The sequence below is a fragment of the Vanessa atalanta genome, chromosome 6 (assembly GCF_905147765.1).
Source record: "Vanessa atalanta chromosome 6, ilVanAtal1.2, whole genome shotgun sequence".
NCBI lineage: Eukaryota > Metazoa > Arthropoda > Insecta > Lepidoptera > Nymphalidae > Vanessa > Vanessa atalanta.
This window is the reverse complement of record NC_061876.1, coordinates 6605026-6625890: the sequence shown is the minus strand read 5'-3', so window position 1 is coordinate 6625890 and position 20865 is coordinate 6605026. Positions and strand designations below refer to the sequence as shown.

The 20865-nt window shown below is 33.1% G+C and overlaps 1 protein-coding gene across 1 annotated transcript in view; it reads right to left on the bottom strand.

Annotated features, from left to right (window-relative positions):
• LOC125064944 (versican core protein) overlaps positions 1–19242 on the bottom strand; it is a 28438-nt gene extending 9196 nt beyond the window's left edge. The window contains exons 1-5 of the mRNA XM_047672260.1: positions 18923–19242; positions 4060–4140; positions 1622–1663; positions 526–732; positions 13–285 (exon numbers count right to left, since the gene is read on the bottom strand). Of these exons, the coding sequence (XP_047528216.1) occupies positions 13–285; positions 526–732; positions 1622–1663; positions 4060–4126 (589 nt within the window). The 5' untranslated portion in view covers positions 4127–4140; positions 18923–19242. The remainder of the gene's footprint in view (positions 1–12; positions 286–525; positions 733–1621; positions 1664–4059; positions 4141–18922) is intronic.
• Between the last annotated feature and the right edge of the window lie 1623 nt (positions 19243–20865).

Here is a 20865-nt window from a genome sequence, read left to right as displayed (position 1 = left end):
ATATATATTTACCACAAGAATACCGTACTGGACAGCATACATCCTTATGATAAATAGGTGTACAGCCATCCACATGTAAAGTACACTCTTGCATAACACACGTCGTCATATTGCGAATACAGTAGCAATGTTCGCAAGGTTTATTCGGAGTCGACGGTACTTTAGCACCTTCAGAGAAGTATTTTCCGTTAATACTACAGCCGTATTTGTCAAGTTTTCCAACACCAGTTGTTCCATATTCAGCAGGCGAAGATGTCGAAGTCGAAGTGAGTAAGTCAACTGGAACTAATAATTATCAATTGTTTTAAAGTGAACTGATCTTACAAATTATATCTCAGAACCTTAAATAAATACGAATACTTTTCGATTTTTATTTATTATATTTATGAAACATTGTTAAATGTACGTACTTTGTACTTTATGTAATCGATAATATGAAGAAAATAAAGAAAAAGAAAAATAAAGAACATGTCTCAATTATTCATTATTATAATTATAATTGTCTCAAATACTATCAGGACTAACCGTCAGGGCAAGTAACGATAGGACAGCACTGGTCGGCTCGTTTCTCCACTGTGCAATCTTGGCCAATAGGCTTTGTAAATGGGCATACTCTTAAGTAGCACATAAGCATCCGATTGTGACACGTGCAGTTGAGACAGGGTTCGTTTGTCATAATCCTGTCGCCTTCACCGTAATGCTGGAAGTTGTAGTAACATCCTTCGGTCGGACCTGTAATTTAGAAAATAAATGAAAAGATGTACTCTTAGTATATAAATATGTATTCTAAATAAGTTAAAAGAATTTTTACTTTATTTTTATTTCATTATTTCGGAAACAAAGTGGACTGCTAGAATTGCTACTGCTATACTTGTAACAGATCGAACTACTAATACAATAACATTTTTTGTAACCTTTATATATTTTGTGGACTATTTCAAGTAATACATTTCAAGTTTAAAATAAAATGAAAGAATCTTGAAACTAACGCGCAATAAAAAAATGATGTATATAATGATGTAATTTTTACTATAGTAATTAGTATCACGCATTTCAATTGAAAGTTAAAATAAATGCTTTAAATTGAATTATAATAAACTTCAAGATAACAAACGCTTATTAACTAGAAGAAACTGACTGATTAAGAACTAGAAGAATATGAAATTATTAATGTGTTTCGTACATAATAAGGATTCTGTAATTTGCGTTTGACCAATAACTCAAGATTTATATATAAGTCTCCATATTGGATTTATTAATATATGTCTGTTTGTTTTTAGCGATTTGTAGTGATTAATTTTATTTTTAATAAGAAACAGAAATGTTTTGTGGTTTCACATAAAAAAATCATTGTAAAATGAAAAAATAAGAAATTACTTCAAACAATATGTTGGATGATGTGATTTTTATATTTAATTTTGATAACTTGTAGTTAATTTTTTTTTAAAGCCCAAAAATGACACGCTTTTTGTTTTGAACGTAAATATATAAAAATTAAACTAATCAATGTGAAGACAACGTATTAAAAAAGCCTCCATCCCGAAAATGTAATGATCCGAATACTTGGGAGATATTAATTTGAAGTGTATATTTGATTAAATTATGGTTATGTTATTCTTACCATCCATTAACTCTAACGCAGTCTGGTCATTAGCTGTCGGTGCTGAAAAACAAGTAAAATTATTATTAACGAATATGTCTACGGTATCTATATGTTTAAATTTTTCATATAAATAACTTAACAGCCATTGACAAAAACAATAAATATACAAAAAATTCATAAGAACAACTTAAAGAAAGAGATTACTGTATTAAAAAAAAAGCTATTTATGTTCTTTGTCTATAAAAATTACATTAATAATTTCAAAAAAATAATCAGAAAAAGACCCATCCATTTCCATTTCTCCCCGGGTAAAATTACTAGGCAATTAAAATGCCAATAATAATTAACCTCTTCTGGGAATAAATTATACTTATTCATAGTTCATGTATAATCCATTAAGTTGTAAAATTGTCTATGGTTACGTTGATAGTTAAAATAATAATAGGTATGTAATATAGCAAAGTTGTAAATGTAGAATGTTCTGAGAATATTTTACTGCTGCTTTTATGAGCTGACTTATTAGGAGCATTACAGCTGGACAGGATATTAACTGCAAATCACTCGAAAGTCGCGATCGGTCATCGTCATAAGTCGTTTTACATATCCGTTTTACTGCGTATAATTACTGCAAGCTAGCGGTGGGACGACAAAGCTGTAATTAAAGTAACGGAGAACGTCGTTAACGTCGGAACCGCAGTTTTGCCGTTTCGATCCGAGGGCATAAGTCATACGCCGCAGGAGATTCTTAATATGTAATCGATTTTCGGTTATGATGCAGCGAGTTGTGGTGCCGTTAACTTTGTGGCAACGACGCCCATTACTTTGCCATATAGTTTATTGGAAAAATATTTATGGTTACAAGTGCCATAGGTATATTCATTTTTCATTTATTATTATATCTCATTAAAATTTTAACACTCCTAGTTACTAATATATCGTATTAATAATAAATAACATCAGTTTGATTTTGTTATTGATTTTAGCGTGGTCGTATTGTTCACCAGATCTGTTAAACGTACGTTTGTTGCCGCGCCTGCGTAGCACGATGTTTGCTGGTCCACCTAACGGTCACCAGGAATGTAGTTTGCGTCCACTTTTGTTATTTAAAAATAAATTATATTTTTTCCTTAATCGCGATTAGTATCAATCATAGAATCAAAATGATTACCATAGAACGGGATTTAAGATCTTGGAGAAAGTTGTATTTCCATTAAATATTATTTTCTCTGTATTTGCCGACTTGTTAATAAAGCCATGTAAGTTATTAAGGAGGTTGCAATTATATTTTTAACGAAAAAATGATGTTATTACGATGAACCGTTCCCTTTCTCATGTCATTAAATAAAAAGATTATATCACAAGTAAATACGCGGTTAAAAATAGCTTTGCACGAACAAAAAACTACTTATGCAAAATCGTGCGCTTAGAAACATGGACGAAGCAATCGAAATGAGGAGGTAGCATGAATTTAAAATTTGCACTACATTAATATGGATTGTTGTTTCAATGAATGAATGTTGTCGTGGTCGCCATTCGTGATGAAGTTCACACGGTAGACCTAAACATTGTAGGCCGCATTTGAATATACTTCCTATGTAAAACATAAATTCAGTACGAATTCTTTGAAGTAACCGTGCTGCGGATACTAAGTCTTCGTGGACTAAAATAGTATTATCTAATGGTATGCGCAGGCAGCTGTAACCTACGTTCACGCAGATCTTCCCAAGATAAACAATGTAAAGTAATTGGGCTGGGTGACCCAGCTCAAGTGATTTAAATTGAATTTTAAACCAGTGAAACGTGACGTTTAATATTTGCATTTCAATCACACATTTTTAATTTATAAATAACATACATGTACATTTCTGTAAATGCTTTTGATAAGCTCGCGTTCTTTAGAAACCGTTCTTAAAACATGATAAACATACTTGTATTGCATAATTTATCTATAGATCAATAACCTCGGAAACTTGTTTTAAATTTATTTAGCGAGTGCATTTCGACTGTGTTATTTTTTTATGTTTCAGAGTATTTTAGTGGTAACGTCAGCGATAACAGTAGCTTTGGCGACGTCGGCACAAGCGGCGACAGATATCGCGCACGAACATCTCAAGAATAGCTAGACCTATTCTAGGTCACGAGACAATACAACGGTTCTACCTGTTCTCCTGTTGAATTTAATTTATCGTGATTAATAAATCAAATGTAAATTTTTTAAAACTTGTATATTTAATGTTTTGTACTACCTACCCGTTATATTAGTATTTATAGATTCTATTAACAAAGATCATTCCGCAGAGGTTTTTACATAAATTACTCGATACAAAACATATTCGCTGCTATATTTTTTAAAATATGGTTATTTAAAGGAGATAATATGTACTGAGGGTCTTATATCTGTAATTTAGTACGTAAGTATAGTGTTTATGTAATACATGCATGTAGACAACACAAACCTGCTGATGAGCACGCGATGCACGCGGCCAGCGCGAGCAGCGCTGCCGCCGCGCGCCTCCGATCCATCTGCCGCCACCCGTCTGTAACAAATAGAATCACAGCTTATAATACTTACAAGGTTAAAAATGTAAATGCTACATACGGAGTATTCGACATTTAAAATAAATTATTGACATAATGCATTCTAAGTTTTTATGAATAAGAAAATATAGTATATTACCTAACAGTATTTTAAAATTATATGACATTTAATTTTTATTTATGGCTAGTCCTTTCCTGTCTAAAGGAATAACTTTAATTTATACCGACGCGTCGGTTATATAAGTCGGAATTTATAGGTACTTGTATTAGGAAATCTCTAAAGTGTCGATACACTATTATCCCTTTATATTTATAGCTTTGTACACAAATAGGAATACTCTCTGGTTACGAGGCTCTAAATAGAGATTATATTTATTACAAATCACAATTTAAAGTTTTCACATTCAAGAACCGAGAACCGGGATCAACGTCGTCCGTCGATACATTTTGAATCGTTTATTAAGTCAGATGTATTTTAAATAACAAATATAATTAAAATATAGTTTCTACAGTGTTATTATTTTGACATTGTTACCTATGCTTATTTATAAAGACGTCTTTAAAAAAAAAGAAATCGAATTTCTTGAAGTGCTAATTTATATTCACAATATTATCGATCACTTAATGACACAATTAATATGAAACCTAAGGAAACCAAATCCACTCAGTGGGTACGTACAAGTACGAATATTAAAAAAGTTCGTAGCGAGCGAAAGTAGCACAGTCCCTGCGAAGTGAGCCTATTAAGCTCTCTTAAGCGATGAAAACAAAATGTTTTGAGAAAACTTTAAGGAGGGTGAAATTTGTTTTTGTTTTAATGAGAGGCTTAGAACATTATGCAGGGTCCATAAGAATGCTCTAAAAATCGTAGAGTGTTCTTCGTTGGTAGTGTTTATGGTTAGATGTAATAAATAGAGGTAAGGTGGGAGGTAGGGGCGACACGCGAGCGGGAATATGTGTCGTGGAACAACGTTTCGAGTGGAGGGAGCGAGGGTCGCCCGTGACGCGTGTGTGCACCCCGATGCACACATTTCTATAAATAAGATGTTTTTATAATGGCCGGATACGTACATTGATCTTTATTGGTAATGTGTTCGTTTCGTCTTATTTGTCATAATAATGCATTACGTTATCATGCGCGTCGACAAGCTGTAAATGTGATAATTTTGAGTATGTTATTTGAAATAAAATATATCTTAATATTTATATACTTCATTAAATACGTATCTATATATTATATGCGTATCATGTATCTGTGATAATAAAAATATATGCGATAACCGTTTTATATCACGCTTAACCCATGTTACAACAATTTTTCTCTAAGAATAAATCCATAATAAAACAAAATACATTTAAAAGGTTAAGTGAAATATTTTCAACACGAATCATAAAAGAGCTACTATTGTACTAAATCATATCATGGGCGTATTATCAAGATGGTGTTGAAAATTAAGTGTGGAATAAGATTTACCTTTATAGGAGAGGAAGCCGTTTCCCAGTTCTAAGATATTTACGGCTGTTACTATACTTTAATGAATAAAATGCTTTTTATTTTGACTAGCTCGTAAATTCAGATAAAAACTACTGAAATGGGGCTTCGAATTCCATAACCAGTAGAAAATATAATTTGTAAAGACACCAACTTTAGGTATTAGATGACAAATTATTTTAAAAGATTTTGTTGAAAAATCTTCGTTCCTATTATTATTAAGAATTAAAAAAAAAATTACAAACTTACATAAACAAATAATTCGGTCGGTGAGTTTGAGTTTGAGTTTGCCTATTAATCTTAATCTAAATGATTTATTACCTATTGAGAGTATTTACAAATTAAGCCGTTAATTAATTTATGTTGAATATTATTCTATGTAGCTGATCAAGGCGCAGTAAAAACAAGTACGGCTATACGTTCTGTTCCATAGAAAATTGTTTCTTAGAATTTCTTCCCTAGACAATAAAGTTGTGAGCTTATAGAATCATAAAGGCTTGATAAGTATTACGAATACATGTTATAGCGAGTTGTGCAGTTACTCTCCAAGCAGCCAACTTGTATTTATGGCTCGTACTTCAAGAGTCAATAACTATAGGGCAAAATTATTGTTACTCAGCTCCGTTGCTATACCCGAGAGTTACCGTGGGAACACATGAGCTCGTCCGTGGTTCTGCGCACATATGTATGTATGTGTATTTACATAACCTACCTGCGCTACGAGTTCTCTAAGTATTCTTTACATATCGCTTACAGTGCCTTTTACCTTTTAAAAAATTCTCGCCTTAGATGTAGAACAAAAGGGGGATGCTCTCTGTTTTTTTTTTGCTTTTATATACTTCTTTTATATTCCCTGCATTTTCCTACCAACAGTTTTCATAGAAAAAGTAAAAGAAATTTGGCTATAAATAAAAATACTTTTTGCAATCTTCTAAAAAATATATTTTGGTAAAAGTCTTCCTTGAGGTACCTTTCACAGTTAACTCAATTTAAGTTCATCTTAGATAAATAGAACGTCATTCTATTCGCAGATAGGGGGTCCCTCCGTCTAGACACTCTTCGCAAGTCACCTTCCCTGGGAGGGTGAGGGCGCGGACGATACACCACTATCTATTTATTTGCTTTAGCAAGAGTACCAAGTGTTCGGGACATTAAGAGGTTCACACATTGATAAGTATGTTATTACATTTCGAGTAATATTTTGAACAAATAACAATTCCTGTTGTTACATCGTACAAAATGTATTGCCAGCAAAGAAATTAATATATTGTTTCAATTACTGCGTGTACCTTGTTAATAGTTGTATAAGAACAATTTTGTTCATAAGTAATGGAATTGATATAATCATAAAATGACTTAAAAGTGGAAACACCGTTATTTTTCATGTACAATAGAAACCCACTTCCCAAGCATAATTTGACGTACTGTTTTTTCATAAAAGGCATTTCAACTGACAAGCGCCAGAATCTAAAGCTTTTAAGAAATTAAAAAGCTAGTAAAGCAAGTTAATAAGAAACTAAGCATTCAATCAAACAGTGCCTCTGTTACATTTTTAATTTTCATTGCAAAAATAATAATATTGACATTATAAACGTAGTTAGGTAGTAGTATGAATGATTGAATGTGATCGGAAGGGCTTTGGGCGATCGAGACGTGGGTCGGTGGCCGGGCCGCGTGTCCGCACTCGGCAGTGTTGCCCAACACATAATTTCGGAGCACTGCAACCGCAGCGAGCATTGACACCAATTTCGAACATGAACAACTGCTCCAATATCAAAGCATCACAATGCATTATTCTTTATTGATAGTAAGTTCAATAAAATACGCTTCCCGATTCCCTTTCTTCTTAAATAGATTTTCGATATATGTATTAGTAAAATAAATAAAGGTAAATATTTGTAGATAAGCCCTTGGTACACTACAAATAGACAACCTAATCAATAAAAGAATTCTATATATAATTTCTATGAAATGTCAAGTGCCATAAACATTAGTGGAAATGAAGATAATAGAAGCGCTTAAATATTTAAGATCGATCAGTGAGGTGTCACATTGTAAAGCAACGGGCGTGTTCGTGCTACGTTCAGACATCCAGTGCGCGCGCTGCCGTTCGCACAATGCACTCACGTACGCAAGTCGCGATTATCAACCGTCGTAAATTACGGGTGATTAGCATAGAAGTCGTGGACATGGCGACGTCGACTTGTTATTAGATTCGGATACATGGTCCCACTACATCGTTATTAGGCGATAATTGTCGCTAAAGTGTAGCGGTCGATTAACGGCATACGAGTACACGGAGTCATGTGCATATTAAGTATAATATGGCGCCATAGTTCGTATAACCCATAGTTTAAAACTAATTACTGTAATCATATTTAATACATTTTCTATAATTATAGTAGTAGATGATAATTGATAGATAATTGGATAATTATGAATGTATCTTATTTTTTATCACAAATTGCTATCGTTCAAAATGTAATAGGTACAAAATACTATGTCTTTTAAATGTACTCATATAGCATTTATGTAAAGTAAATATACTTACTCCGGTACATCAAATATAATAAGGAATAAGAGGATCTAGGGCAGTCGGGTGGAAGTAAATTCACATGACAGGGTGAGTGTCTCCCAGGGAAATGGGTAGGAAGAAAGCAAATATTAGTTTCCCTCGCGTATTCATAGTTCGTTGACCCGTGCAAATTTTGTGTCAGATGATACAAATAAAAGCTATCTAGTCTGACGTAACAGTTCTTGGTTTTTAAAAGACCTTTTTCATTTAATCACTACTTTGTCATTTAATCTATAAAAACATCTGACTACATGTGTATTACTTGAACTACCTACCCTATTAACATAAAGTATTGTGTCAGCAAATTTTAGCAAACTTTCAGGTTGAATTACTTACTCTACTTTCGCGCTTTATAAATTAAATATAGCCTAGGACACCGACAGAATAATGTAGAAATATCTCACGCTCTACATTGGTCTGCTTTTACAAATTGGGAATGTGGACGCAAGAAGGCGGCAGGGGGAACGCGATATCGGATCATGCGTCGGCACACCGCTCGCACGTATCGTCAACGTATTCCGAATAATTTAGGTAAATCCGCGCTAGACGTCTCTTCACCGTTAAGTCGTGTTATAATTCAACTCAAACACCAAAGAATTATCTTATTATTATGCTATTTCGTGATTTCGATTTATCTTTAAACGAATGATATAATTCGCATGAATTCGTTTGCACATTAATATTTCGCTCGCATCGTGACAGAATTTCCACTGATCAGACATTTGCATTGAAAATTAAATCAAGATTCGTATTTTATACGACTCTCGTGGATTTCAGGAGTGGCTGACATTAACGACGGGTTACTTACGTTTACTTGATTATGTATACCATAAGCATACGATTAAGTTATCGTTCACAAAAAATATACAGAACATTTTAATTCAGGGCGCTTTTTTATGTAGAAATAAAATAAAAATACTAAGCGGGAGGTGCATTTTTAAGTCGTTCAAGCTAAAAGCTCGTATGCGCTCATGACTGTGTACTTGTAGAAAGTGGTTGTGGTGTGAGTGCTGTTGCTAGGCTTAGTGAATTCGCGATTGTTGCGCGGCCGCGCGGCTCACACGCTGAGCGTTGCCCTGCGTGCCCCGCGGTCACCGCCGTACCGCTACACCCGCCACCCAGGTACGCTCGTGCATATCTACCGACTAACCCTCACACAACTTCTTATTAGCATACAGCTCTCGCGTTATCATTGTATAATTAGCCATACATATTTCATTTACTTTGTTTTTACATTAACATTTCAATTTATCGTGCTAAATTTATATTGAAGAGGGCTAATTCTAAGCAGAGCCCAGAGAGAGCAGGCCCTAAGTGAATTATAATTAATTAATCAGTATATACTACATATATATTTTTGATGTCATTTTACAAAAAGTATTTATGTTTGCAGGAAATATACATAAGGATGCATCCTTATGTATAAGATCACAGCTATTAGTTATAACCGTATTTTCGTAATGACTCTTACAAATAATTGGATAGTTACCATGCAACCCTCATACTTTACGACCCGTTGGGATTCGAATATTCTTTGATAGTTATTGCAGTGCCCGCTGACCCTCTGTGACCTACACTCTCGTACACCCCTGTTTCCCCTGCCAATGGGTTCTGTACATTTAAGAGGTGACCTTTGAATCTGATATCCTTTTACTTGAAATCGAATAACTGTATTCCGTCTGTTTCGTTTTATCTGATGTTGTTTACTACGAGTGAGGGATTTATTTGTGTGAATAACTAGCCATCAGGAAGTGAATGCGCCCGGCGTGATGCCCATTGACTAGAGTTCGCAGCAATGTTCTAATGCTTCGTGTTGAGCAGTGTTTACGAGCACCTAGCCGATAACTAACCGGCCGACCAGTCATTACCGGCCATATCTCTATGTAAGGAATGAATGGCAAGTACTTACAAACGAATGTCAGAACTAAGCTTTAAACGAGCTAGCATAGGCACGTAGTAGATTTTACTTCACAAGCATTTTCCGTTAACCGTTTTATTGCCTCAAACATTGTTTACAAGCTGAACGACATAACTGAAGTTTAAATACCTCAAACTTACTATTGATTCTGGTATGGACATATTTGTACAGGATTCAATCCCAACCGACGCCATAAGCACACATTGTTTCAACTTAAAGCAGAATAATTTTGTGTTGAAGTAATAAAAAAATATGTTTACAATGTTAAGTTATCTGAAATATTTGAAATAGATTTAACGTTAAAAAGAACAAACTTATCCTTGGTTTACTAACCGTGACAGAAAAAAAACAATGGGCTGTAAATGCTTCATTTTTTGCATAAAACTGCTCTGAGTTCAAGAAACTGGTTCTAGTGCAAAAACGATAAAGAGACTAGACATGAAATATTTATACGATGCATTATCATATTACACGGGAATCGTGGTCATAACTTTGAAAATTATATACTTCGTTTTCACTAAGAAACCGCACAAGAAAAAAATATTAAACCAAACGTGTGTCAGAGACCAGTAGACCAGAGACTTTAACCCTTACTGCAAAGCCTATAAATTGCGTACGTAATATACTTAATCTTCTTTATTTGCCAGTAACATAAGGTAATTATGATCGAGTATTACTTGTGCGATATAACCCAGAACCATCATTATCCAGGAATGCACTTACACGATGCGAGAGCCATGAATAAATGCGATTAAAGGCTATTTTAATTAGCTATTTATTACAAATTAAAATAGAGGAGGAATTTTTATGACTTGATGGTTCACGTACCTAATGTGTTCACTTGTAAACATAGGTACTACTAGGCTAGCTACGGACTACAATGGAATAATGCTCTTTAGTATATTCTTATATTTATATTATTAAGGTCCTTTAAAGCCCTTTTATAGTTAAAAAAAACATATAAAGTTTACTTAAAATTTTATTGTAATTACGCGTAAAGTTTGTGCCAAAAATAGATGTTGGAATCATATGATTAGAAACCGCTATCTAGGTTTGATCTTAAACAAACTGACTTGCGCCCACCATGGCCGGGGTCAAGTTATGCGTGCAGTACCGACCCACATTTGAAGGATTACAAGTAGCTGCCGAGAAAATTTACCGCTAACATTGCCATATAAGCTGTATGAATTTTAGGTCGCTACAAGCATAGTATGCTCTTACACCGACATCTGCGCAAATATTGATTTAGTAAGTCGGAACTACAATAGCGGCGGTTGGCCGCGCCCGCGCAACCTATCTGGTGATAGTGAGGGCCATCGACAACGGCACGTCAACATCGACTTTCTTTCTATTGCTTATAGCAGTATACTTATTTATACTCTTACCAGTAAATGTTTGTTAAAAATGTAGTTCAGATAACGCAAAAATCTGATTACTTACTTGGATTTTTACTATTTATAGTTAGATAAACTGATTCAGGCGTAAGTTAAAAAGTTCAGGGATGCGATTTACCTACATAAAAACACGCTCGAACAATGGGGACCACAAAACGGGGAGTCTTGTAAAAGAACTTCCGTAAAAATATGTAATGGGAAATTGATAATGAAAATGAAATTGCTAACATATATATTATGAAAGCATCTAAAATTATTGTTTATCCCATTAGTTATCAAACTAAAAACTTAAAATTAGAAATTTTAAATACACATTTAAAAAATAATTAAACAATTCAGTAAATTGTATAAATTACATTTGGAATGATACTTAAATTAACAAAAGAAAACAAAATATAAATAAAGCAATCGAAGCAATTTGACCTCGTATTAAATGTACCGAAATGTTGTAAAATCTTTTCATGTCAAGTTTAATATCCAATAATCATAAAAAGAGGGCCTGGGACCGGAAATTACCTTGTTTTACTTATACTCGCTTTATGCAACAAGACGTATTAAATGTTGTTTTGTACCGTTATGAAGATGCCGCAGTTTACCGTATCGAATCGTGTATTTAATACACAGAATACCTTAAATAAAACCTTTTACATATTACTAAAATTGTATCAATATTCGATTTAGGTTGTGTTACTAAATATACTACAGTGGATATAATTGATATCTGAAACGTGTAGTGTTTTGATATCATTTGACATGACGCTAGTCATAAACTGAAATGGACGTTCAAATTGATTTAGATCCATGAAAAAAACTGACTTTCATACGTACCTACTCGAAACAATTTTCTTAGATGTAAAATGTAGTTTAAAAAAATAACAATATCTGTCTATTAACACGCTTCTTACAAAGACAAATCATTATTACTTATGCTTATTATTATTACTAAGCATCAGGTATATAATGAACTTTATATTTTAAACTTATAATGTTCAATAATAACACACAATTTCGTAAAGTAATTCCGGTGTGCTTATACTCTCTAAATGCGCTTTGTCTACCAAAGATCCGTTGAAACCCGTTACATAGATGCTTTGATTAGGAAATAGCAGTGGTCATTAATTTTCCAATATCATAGGTTGTTTAAGAAGAATGAGATTCTTATTTTTTAAATAATTTTACCAAGACTTTGATTTATTTTTTAAGTACATATTATTACGGACTTGGCAATATCAGGCTAAAAGATCTCGCCGTCTATACTCAAAGAAACTAATATACCATTCGACTATATTGCACAAAAGCGCCCTCTGCTGTTTCCGGTGCTTTTTTATATCTATAAAACTATAATTAAAATTATACAGTGCAAAGGAGTTACTTCTTTTATGTGATGTATTAATTAACTATATAATACTAATGATAAGCTTATTTATTAAGTTTAAAGTATATAACATCTACCAGACGGTGAAAACGGTTGAAGAAGTGAAGTTGAAAAATAATATGTGTGATTTAATGCATTTAATTGAAATATACTTGGGTACGAAACATCGTGGTCATAGCTGGCTGGTTACGGACGTGAAAATCACTTAGCTTGAGTTTATTTTTATAGTCGCCAACGCATACTACTCACTGAATAGGCAACTAATGCATAGTTTTTAGTCCTAAAAGGATTTTTTTCCGAATAGATTTATACAATAAGGGCCAGTATTGTATTTGTTTACGAATGAAAATATAATTAACATAATTTTTTTAAACAAATAATAATCATGTTTGTGATTTATTCGAACAAAAGGTTTAGTTAAGGAAACGTTAAAAGTTACGTCACTTCTTTATATCAAAATACCATAATCGACTTTTTTTATATTTGAACAATCGTGATTAGCTTCAGCATCAAAACACTAAAGGAACAATATGTTTATAAGTATTATTATTACCGGTTAGAAAAACTAGAATAAAAAACGCCTGTATACACTTCAAGGTGAAGATGCTAGCACGAAGATCTAAAAGCAATTCAGGGAAGCATTTTGAATTAGGAAGTAGTCGTACCACTGCAAATTAATACATCCAACTAACGATCGACTTAGGTAGATTGATGTAATAAGGCTCCGAGCGAGTGGTGCTGCTAGATTGCTATTAGGTATCACTTAGCCGCTGAGGCTATAAATGAGTCCTAATGGATTCAATTTTATCTCAGCAAAGTCACGCAAATATACAACCTCAGGAACATTTGTATTTTCTACTTTAAAGGCTACTAGGTATGTTTATGTTTATAAAAACATTAATGGCGCATCTAATGAGACTGTATTGGAAAAATATATACAATATCTTCATTGAAAAAATATCTTATTACACTTGAATTTTTGAGAATATTTTTTATAAATAAAATAATTATGAAGAGCTAAGCGAATTAAGCTGATAAATTGATGAATTTAAAAAAAAATCTTTAAATCCACAAACATACATTACATTTTCACTTAAAGCGTAGTGCCGTTATGGTTTTGTCGCGAACAAATATAAAATCTTGCATTTTGCAAGTGTTCCTTAGTTGTTAGTCACGTGGATTGTTAGTCGACGCTGGTGGCGCGGTGGCGGAGGTGCACGCCTATCCACTCGTAGGACAATGACATCGCACGTTCATCACGATAAAATAACCTGTACATTACTTATCTTTGCTTATTTTTTACCTATATTATGTCATTTGAGGTAACAATTTGAATTTATCACAAAATTATATAGATTTTGTGATAAATTTACGACTAAATATTATAGAATAATTTATTGTAATTTTGTCTGTTTCGTCTTTCAAATCATTGCACCGTGAACTCAAGATGATCTTCTGTTCAATTTCGGGACCACGTTTTTATCGTTCATATACGTTTTATCATGCCGAAGTAACACTTTCAAACGGGGATATAAAGACTCAAAACCGCTTTTATTTGAACACAAACAATGGATGTTCATTGCTAAGTAGTCTCCTTAGTCTCTCACGCTTCGCTCTCGTCTCGGCGTGCGAGGTCCTAGACAAAGTTTGAAGTGAGTGTAACAGACACACCTCACTAACACAAAGCCATATATATCGATACAAATACTAATTGGTAAAGACCTGTGCAAACAAAACATGAGAATTTTTACTTAGTAAATGGTAAAGTGGACATGTCTATTTGCTTTGTTATTTAGAGAGTGGGTGCCACGAGTCTGGGCACTCAAGAGCTCTTTAGTAAGGTAGCACATGATGCGTCCGAGCTGGCTGGTATCATAAGTAGTAACGCTTTTTTGGGGCAAATTCTAACTCGAGATCGTAAACTATGTATGCTGTACTCACTGGCTCGCAGAAATACTTTGTAGCGATTATTTGTCTATGTGTCACTTAGTGTGGGTGTCTTTATGATGTTCGTTTTCCTTTATTAAAGAGACAGCAGTGTTACGGTTTTGTGTCATGGTAAATCATGATATTGCTCTCTAGAAATACAAGAAATGTGATGTAGGTACTTATACTGCGGACTCTATTATACATATGAAATATTTTGAAATATTTACTTATTTGATTTGACGGGATTTTATTTTCGGTCACAATATATATTTTTTTACATTCTTTTATAATCACTTCAACATCTTGAGATATTTTTAAAATGCATTCAAAGTTAAAAAATAGACAAAATACTTTTTAATTTTTGACTATACATATCAACTTATCTTCAACGCCAATGTGTTTTAACCGTTTTATTATACGTTGCTACTAGTATTTAATTAAGCGAAGAAGGTTTTATTTAAATTGATTGTACTTGACTTCAATTTGCAGAGGCAATATTATATTAACGAGTCGAGATTTGGCACAGTGACGTCAGTACTTTCACGCCTTATACAAATCTGATTGAAATGAAAGAAGATTATATTCTAATAAAAAACTTAGACTGGCAAAAAACTTAAGCTAAATAACATCATAACCTACATTCCTTTTGGTGGCACCGTACCGTGCGCGTTGGTGCTATTGAATGTGAATTTTAAACGAACTTCAAGTAGGCCCATATTTGTGTGTTTCTCTTTTATCGGTCATTGTGACCGGCATCGCGACTCGGCTATATTCTGATATTGATATTCATGTGGCGACCCGCTCCGAGGTTTCTTACGCACACGACGACGCTAGAATTCCCTTCATCGGAGACCAATAACCATGCTACCGTGTAACAGATACAGATTTTCCAACAAGAAAATATATAAAGGCACACATAGCCTGTAAATTAAAATAAGTGATCATTACTTTATTTTTTTATGTGTAATAATATTATATTTTATAAATATAAATGTACGCTGGACCTGACCATTGTTGATACATTTCATTGTAACCATAAAATCAAAATCACGTCTCAAAATTGTACGATTACAACGAGCAAGTGAAACAGAAACGGTTTATGTGTTTTTTGCAACATTTTCGTGGTACAGTAACGGTTCTGTTCCTTGCGTCTTTCGTCGCGACGAACTTGCTTTCGCACAGCACCACAATAATTTGAAATATTTTATTGTTGTTTTCTTATAGGAACAAAATGACTTCAAATTATTTTTAGATTATTCAAATAATATAATATATTCTTGATTTTAAAAAAAAAAAACATGTAATAATTTTAAATGATGTTCTCTAGCTTTTTGACTTATGGCCGGTATTGATAAAAACTGTTAAATTTGAATTATATTACATGCATCAATGCGGTAGGTTGCGTAGGTCATTGGCACCTGTAAGACCCAGATTAAATTCCTCATAAGTTGCCATTTTCTCAGGAAGCGGCGGCGCGGCGGCGCGTGGCCGCAACGCCGGCGACGCGTCGCGAGCGCATTCTGTCACGGCGGGACTCTGCGCGCGCATATTGACGCACAGTTTCATTAAAGCAGAGTCACTTAAGTGGTTCTTCAATATTAAGGATATTTGTTAAATATTAATAACATTCATTGTTCACCCTGACACCTTCTACTCATATATAAGCAACCGATCCATCTAAGATTATTGAATTTAAATTAAAAGAATAATCAAATGAATTTATTAGCAATTATCGTTCTTATTATTTTCATTGCCCTTTGTACACAGTAAAGAGCTGATGTTATGGACCTTGTTTTTGTATTTGACAATAAAAACTTATAGACATCATGGCCGTTAAGAAAATAACGTCATTCAGCCACTTAGCTCCCGTCAACTGAGCGTAATTCCGTAGACTAAATGCAAAACATTTAGATAAAACAAAAGAATCGGAAACTTATCGACCTTGCTAGATCATCTTAGTCACTGATTGCGTTACCATAAGTAAATAAGTTAATATATATAAAAAAATATTTTAACCATATAAAATGTGTAATGAAAGGTGATTTAATAAGTTGCGGCTGACCGTATAATTTACGATTTTTTTTTTTTAATTTTTATGGTTACAACGAGTCGTGAAGTAAAAACATACCGTAATCGATAATAATTATCTTATCTTATTAATAATCATTTTATTACTTTAATTTAATGGTACTTTAAACATTTTGAATCACTTAATGTATCATAAATTAGAAAATATTATTATTTTGTTCTTAATAATTTATTATTTATTAATAATATTTTATAACTTTTGCTCAAATGAAAAAAAAGCCATTACTATGATTATTACTGAAAAACATATCCCTATATATTTATTTTTAAAATATGTTTCGTAAATAAAAATAAAGGTATTGTTCCTAAGAACCTTAGCGTTACAAAACATGTGATATAGCACCCCAACGCATCTCAGGGGTAAGGGCTGGTAAGCGAAGGGCAACAATGAAACCTTCACCCCGCACTTGAACCCGCAGCGCGGAGCTTTGCGCAATGAAGCGAAGCAAAAGCGTCGCTGTGTCCGCAAATTCGTAGCCCACCACTTTAAATATAGTGATGGCTTAAAAACCATCTAGCTAAAGCAAGCAATATAAAGTAATTGCTTCTAGCGGTGATTTAAAAAAAAATAAACTATTAAGATTATATTCAATCCTTTTTTTGTCGACTACAGATTGCAGCACTTAGCTCGCATTTTGTAAATTAGCATTTATATTTCAAAATATAAAAAAATATATATATCATTAATTTATTTGAAAAAATCTTCTCATTGAAGCTTATTTCATATTTAAAATTCTTGTTTTTATAAGCAGTAATTGTATATACCGTTATAGGCAATTTAATATTATAATTGACAAAAAATTAATCTAAAAATACATATAACTATGAAGTTATATTATCTATATGTCGCGGCGAGCATCTATTATGTCTTATTACTTTACAAAGAGTTTACAGATAATGGACAAAAAACTAACGAACAGGGAAAACCATTGTGGCAGGATGGCATTCGATACGCGCTCTTGTGTTAAATTACTGAATTATTTTATTTACTTTTTATGATAATAAAATATATAGTTAAGTCTGCGAAAATTAAATATTATACTTAAATCAGGGAATATATTGTCTTCATATTTATAAGAAAATTAGGAAATACTTTTATTTATATATATATATATATATATATATATATATATATATATATATATATATATATATATATTTTAAACGATAATTAATTAAAATACTGAAAGAAAACTTTGAAAATCGAAAACGTAACATATTGATTCATCGTGAAAATCTACTAATTTATATAATCGTCAAAATAAGTTTGAATTCTCAATGCAGCTCGTATTTGTAATGCAAAGTATGGTATAAACATTTTGTAGGTACAACATTAAATGATTAGGTGGTTAGTGTGAAATATTGAATCCGCTACGCTCGTTCGCGGCACGCGGTCGACGATAGATATGACGGTATTTGCCTACTTTAGTCTGAACTTAATCTATTTAACTCTAATAAATAGCATAAATTATTAATTTACTTCGAAGGACTCCAACAAATCGATTGTAGCGGCACAAATATGCATTCTCTACACGTTTTATACATTGTTAAAGACCTTTCATTTTTCCTTGAGTATTGTATTTATTCTTTCCTTTTTGTTTGAATTCTTTGATGATTTAAGAAACCAATGACATTCTTGAAGACAAAATTTGGTTTCTAAACATTTTTATATAGTATATTGAATGGCGATACTTTGTCAAGTATAAAATTATTTAAAGATTAATAAATACGTTCTAAATAAATTCCTTTATAAAAGGCTTAAAATAGTAGATCTTAAACATCAAGGGTCCTTTTGGCGGTAAGTTGGCATACTAAGAAGATATTTAATCGGTTAACATTTTAACATAATTAGGTATTACTTCCTATACTAAGTATTACTTTAGTAGTATTTTTTTTTTAAAAGCATTTTAAAACATCACATTTCGGCTTTTCCTCATATATTGTGTTATTTTTTGGAAAAACATTCAGAATTGAAGTTCCTTATTATTTATAATTATTCTTTTAACTTACCTCACTTTCAGATACAAATTTTCCGCGTTCACTCTGTAGGCAGCTCGGAGTCGCTTAGAGGATATTCGTTAGAGTATAGTGACACAGTGGTCCAGCAATAAACAGTTACTGTTGTTATATAGCGGAGCGTGATGCCTACGGCACGGCCGGGCCGGCACTGACGCGAGGCGGGCGCTCGCCCGAAGCCGCGGTTCTCGGAGGCTTCGCAGCGCGAGCTTTCAGCGACACACGACCCGCACGCACTTGCACACTGCACTCGCCCTCGTCTACCCACGCGTTGCGATTCTTCTCTATCGTCTACTGTTTCGAGCGCCCGACGCGCGTTTGAACTCTGCGCACTGCCCGCTTTAGCGTATAAATATGAGGCCCAGTGGCGGGGGCCGGCGCCGGACCACGACGCATCGCGAATCCACATCGACATAATTGAAGATGCAGCCGGTGTCCTCCCAATTGATTTTATTGCTTATCTATCAGTTACAGCCAATTAGCAAAAGCTCGCTTCCCGAACCCTGTCACGACTTCCGTAAACTCGCCGTGAATATTACAGCATAACGTTACATAGATTACCAACACAAATGCTGCCATTTATGGTTATATACCCTCGTCAAGAATATATGTAATTTAAAGTTTTTAATGGATCTCACTTTTATTTTTCGTGTGATAGAATTTCGAGTTTGGACTGAGCTTCCTAAATGTATCTCCAGATACAAATAATCAGTTAAAAAGTTCTAAATAAGGAAGAATAATAAGAGCTTATTATTGCGATATCCCGATATAGTTGGGGCCTTAGAACTCAGATGTCTAGAACTCTTGTGACTTGCCTGACCAGTAGAACGCGTACCTATTGAATTGCACAGACAACCTACGCAATGGATGAACGATAACACTCTTTCTATGTATATATGAAACTACGAGTGAGAAAACAGTACACACCATGAAATACATTACAAGTGGAAATTCAAATTGTAAATAGACTGTTGTTATCATAAGAGTAATAAATTTAGCATAGATATAACTTTGAGAAGCAGTTAATTCATTCAAAGAGGTTTACATGAATACCATAAAAGGCGTGAGTTTCATTATACCTCATTTTTGTAAAACTCATATTTCTAGAGAAAATTAAATAATACAATACATATAATTCTTCGTTAACATTAAGATAAAAAGTTATATTAGAGCGATCATTGGAAATATTTAAATCGCCCTAGTAATTGGGTAAGAAATCAAATGAAATCTGTTTTATTACACCAAACTTTACAATTAAGCATTTTTGAATCGTCTATATTTCAATTCTGCTACTGTTTAGAAAAGCAGCTTTCAGCGAGTATAAACGGCAAGAAACTTGCCTAGTTGCTTCTTTCAATACGATAAGAATTTATAATTATTGTTCTTAATCAGTCCTACGTTGTAACTTAAGTCTAAATTCAAGCATTTTTATTCAAAAAATATTATTTTAAAGAGTAAAAGATTTTTTGATTAATTTTGTCTTTAACGCCTATTGATTTTATTAAGTGCTAATATAATATTATATTCACGATAACGATACACGTCAGACGCACAAACAGACATGCCTGCATGAGGCAGACTTGCTCCAGGAACTCTAATACGAGTAAGCAATGAATGTCCCTTGAATACCAACAACAACTTGATATGATGTCGCTGGGCATTCTTGAAAGTTTTGTATATTCAAATATAATTAATACTCAGAAAAGGAAATATGTTAAGTAAATATACGCAAATGAATAAGTTCATTAGAACTTTATAATATTGGTAAAGTAGAATATATAAGACCTTATTATTATTTTACTGAGATTTCTTTATACATATTTTTCTTATTTCTAGGAAACAGTAAGGAGTGTGGGAGAGTATTCGTTTGGCTCGCAAATTATTTTAGTACTAATTTTTATATTTTGATTTTTTACAAAATGTATATTTAAGATTAA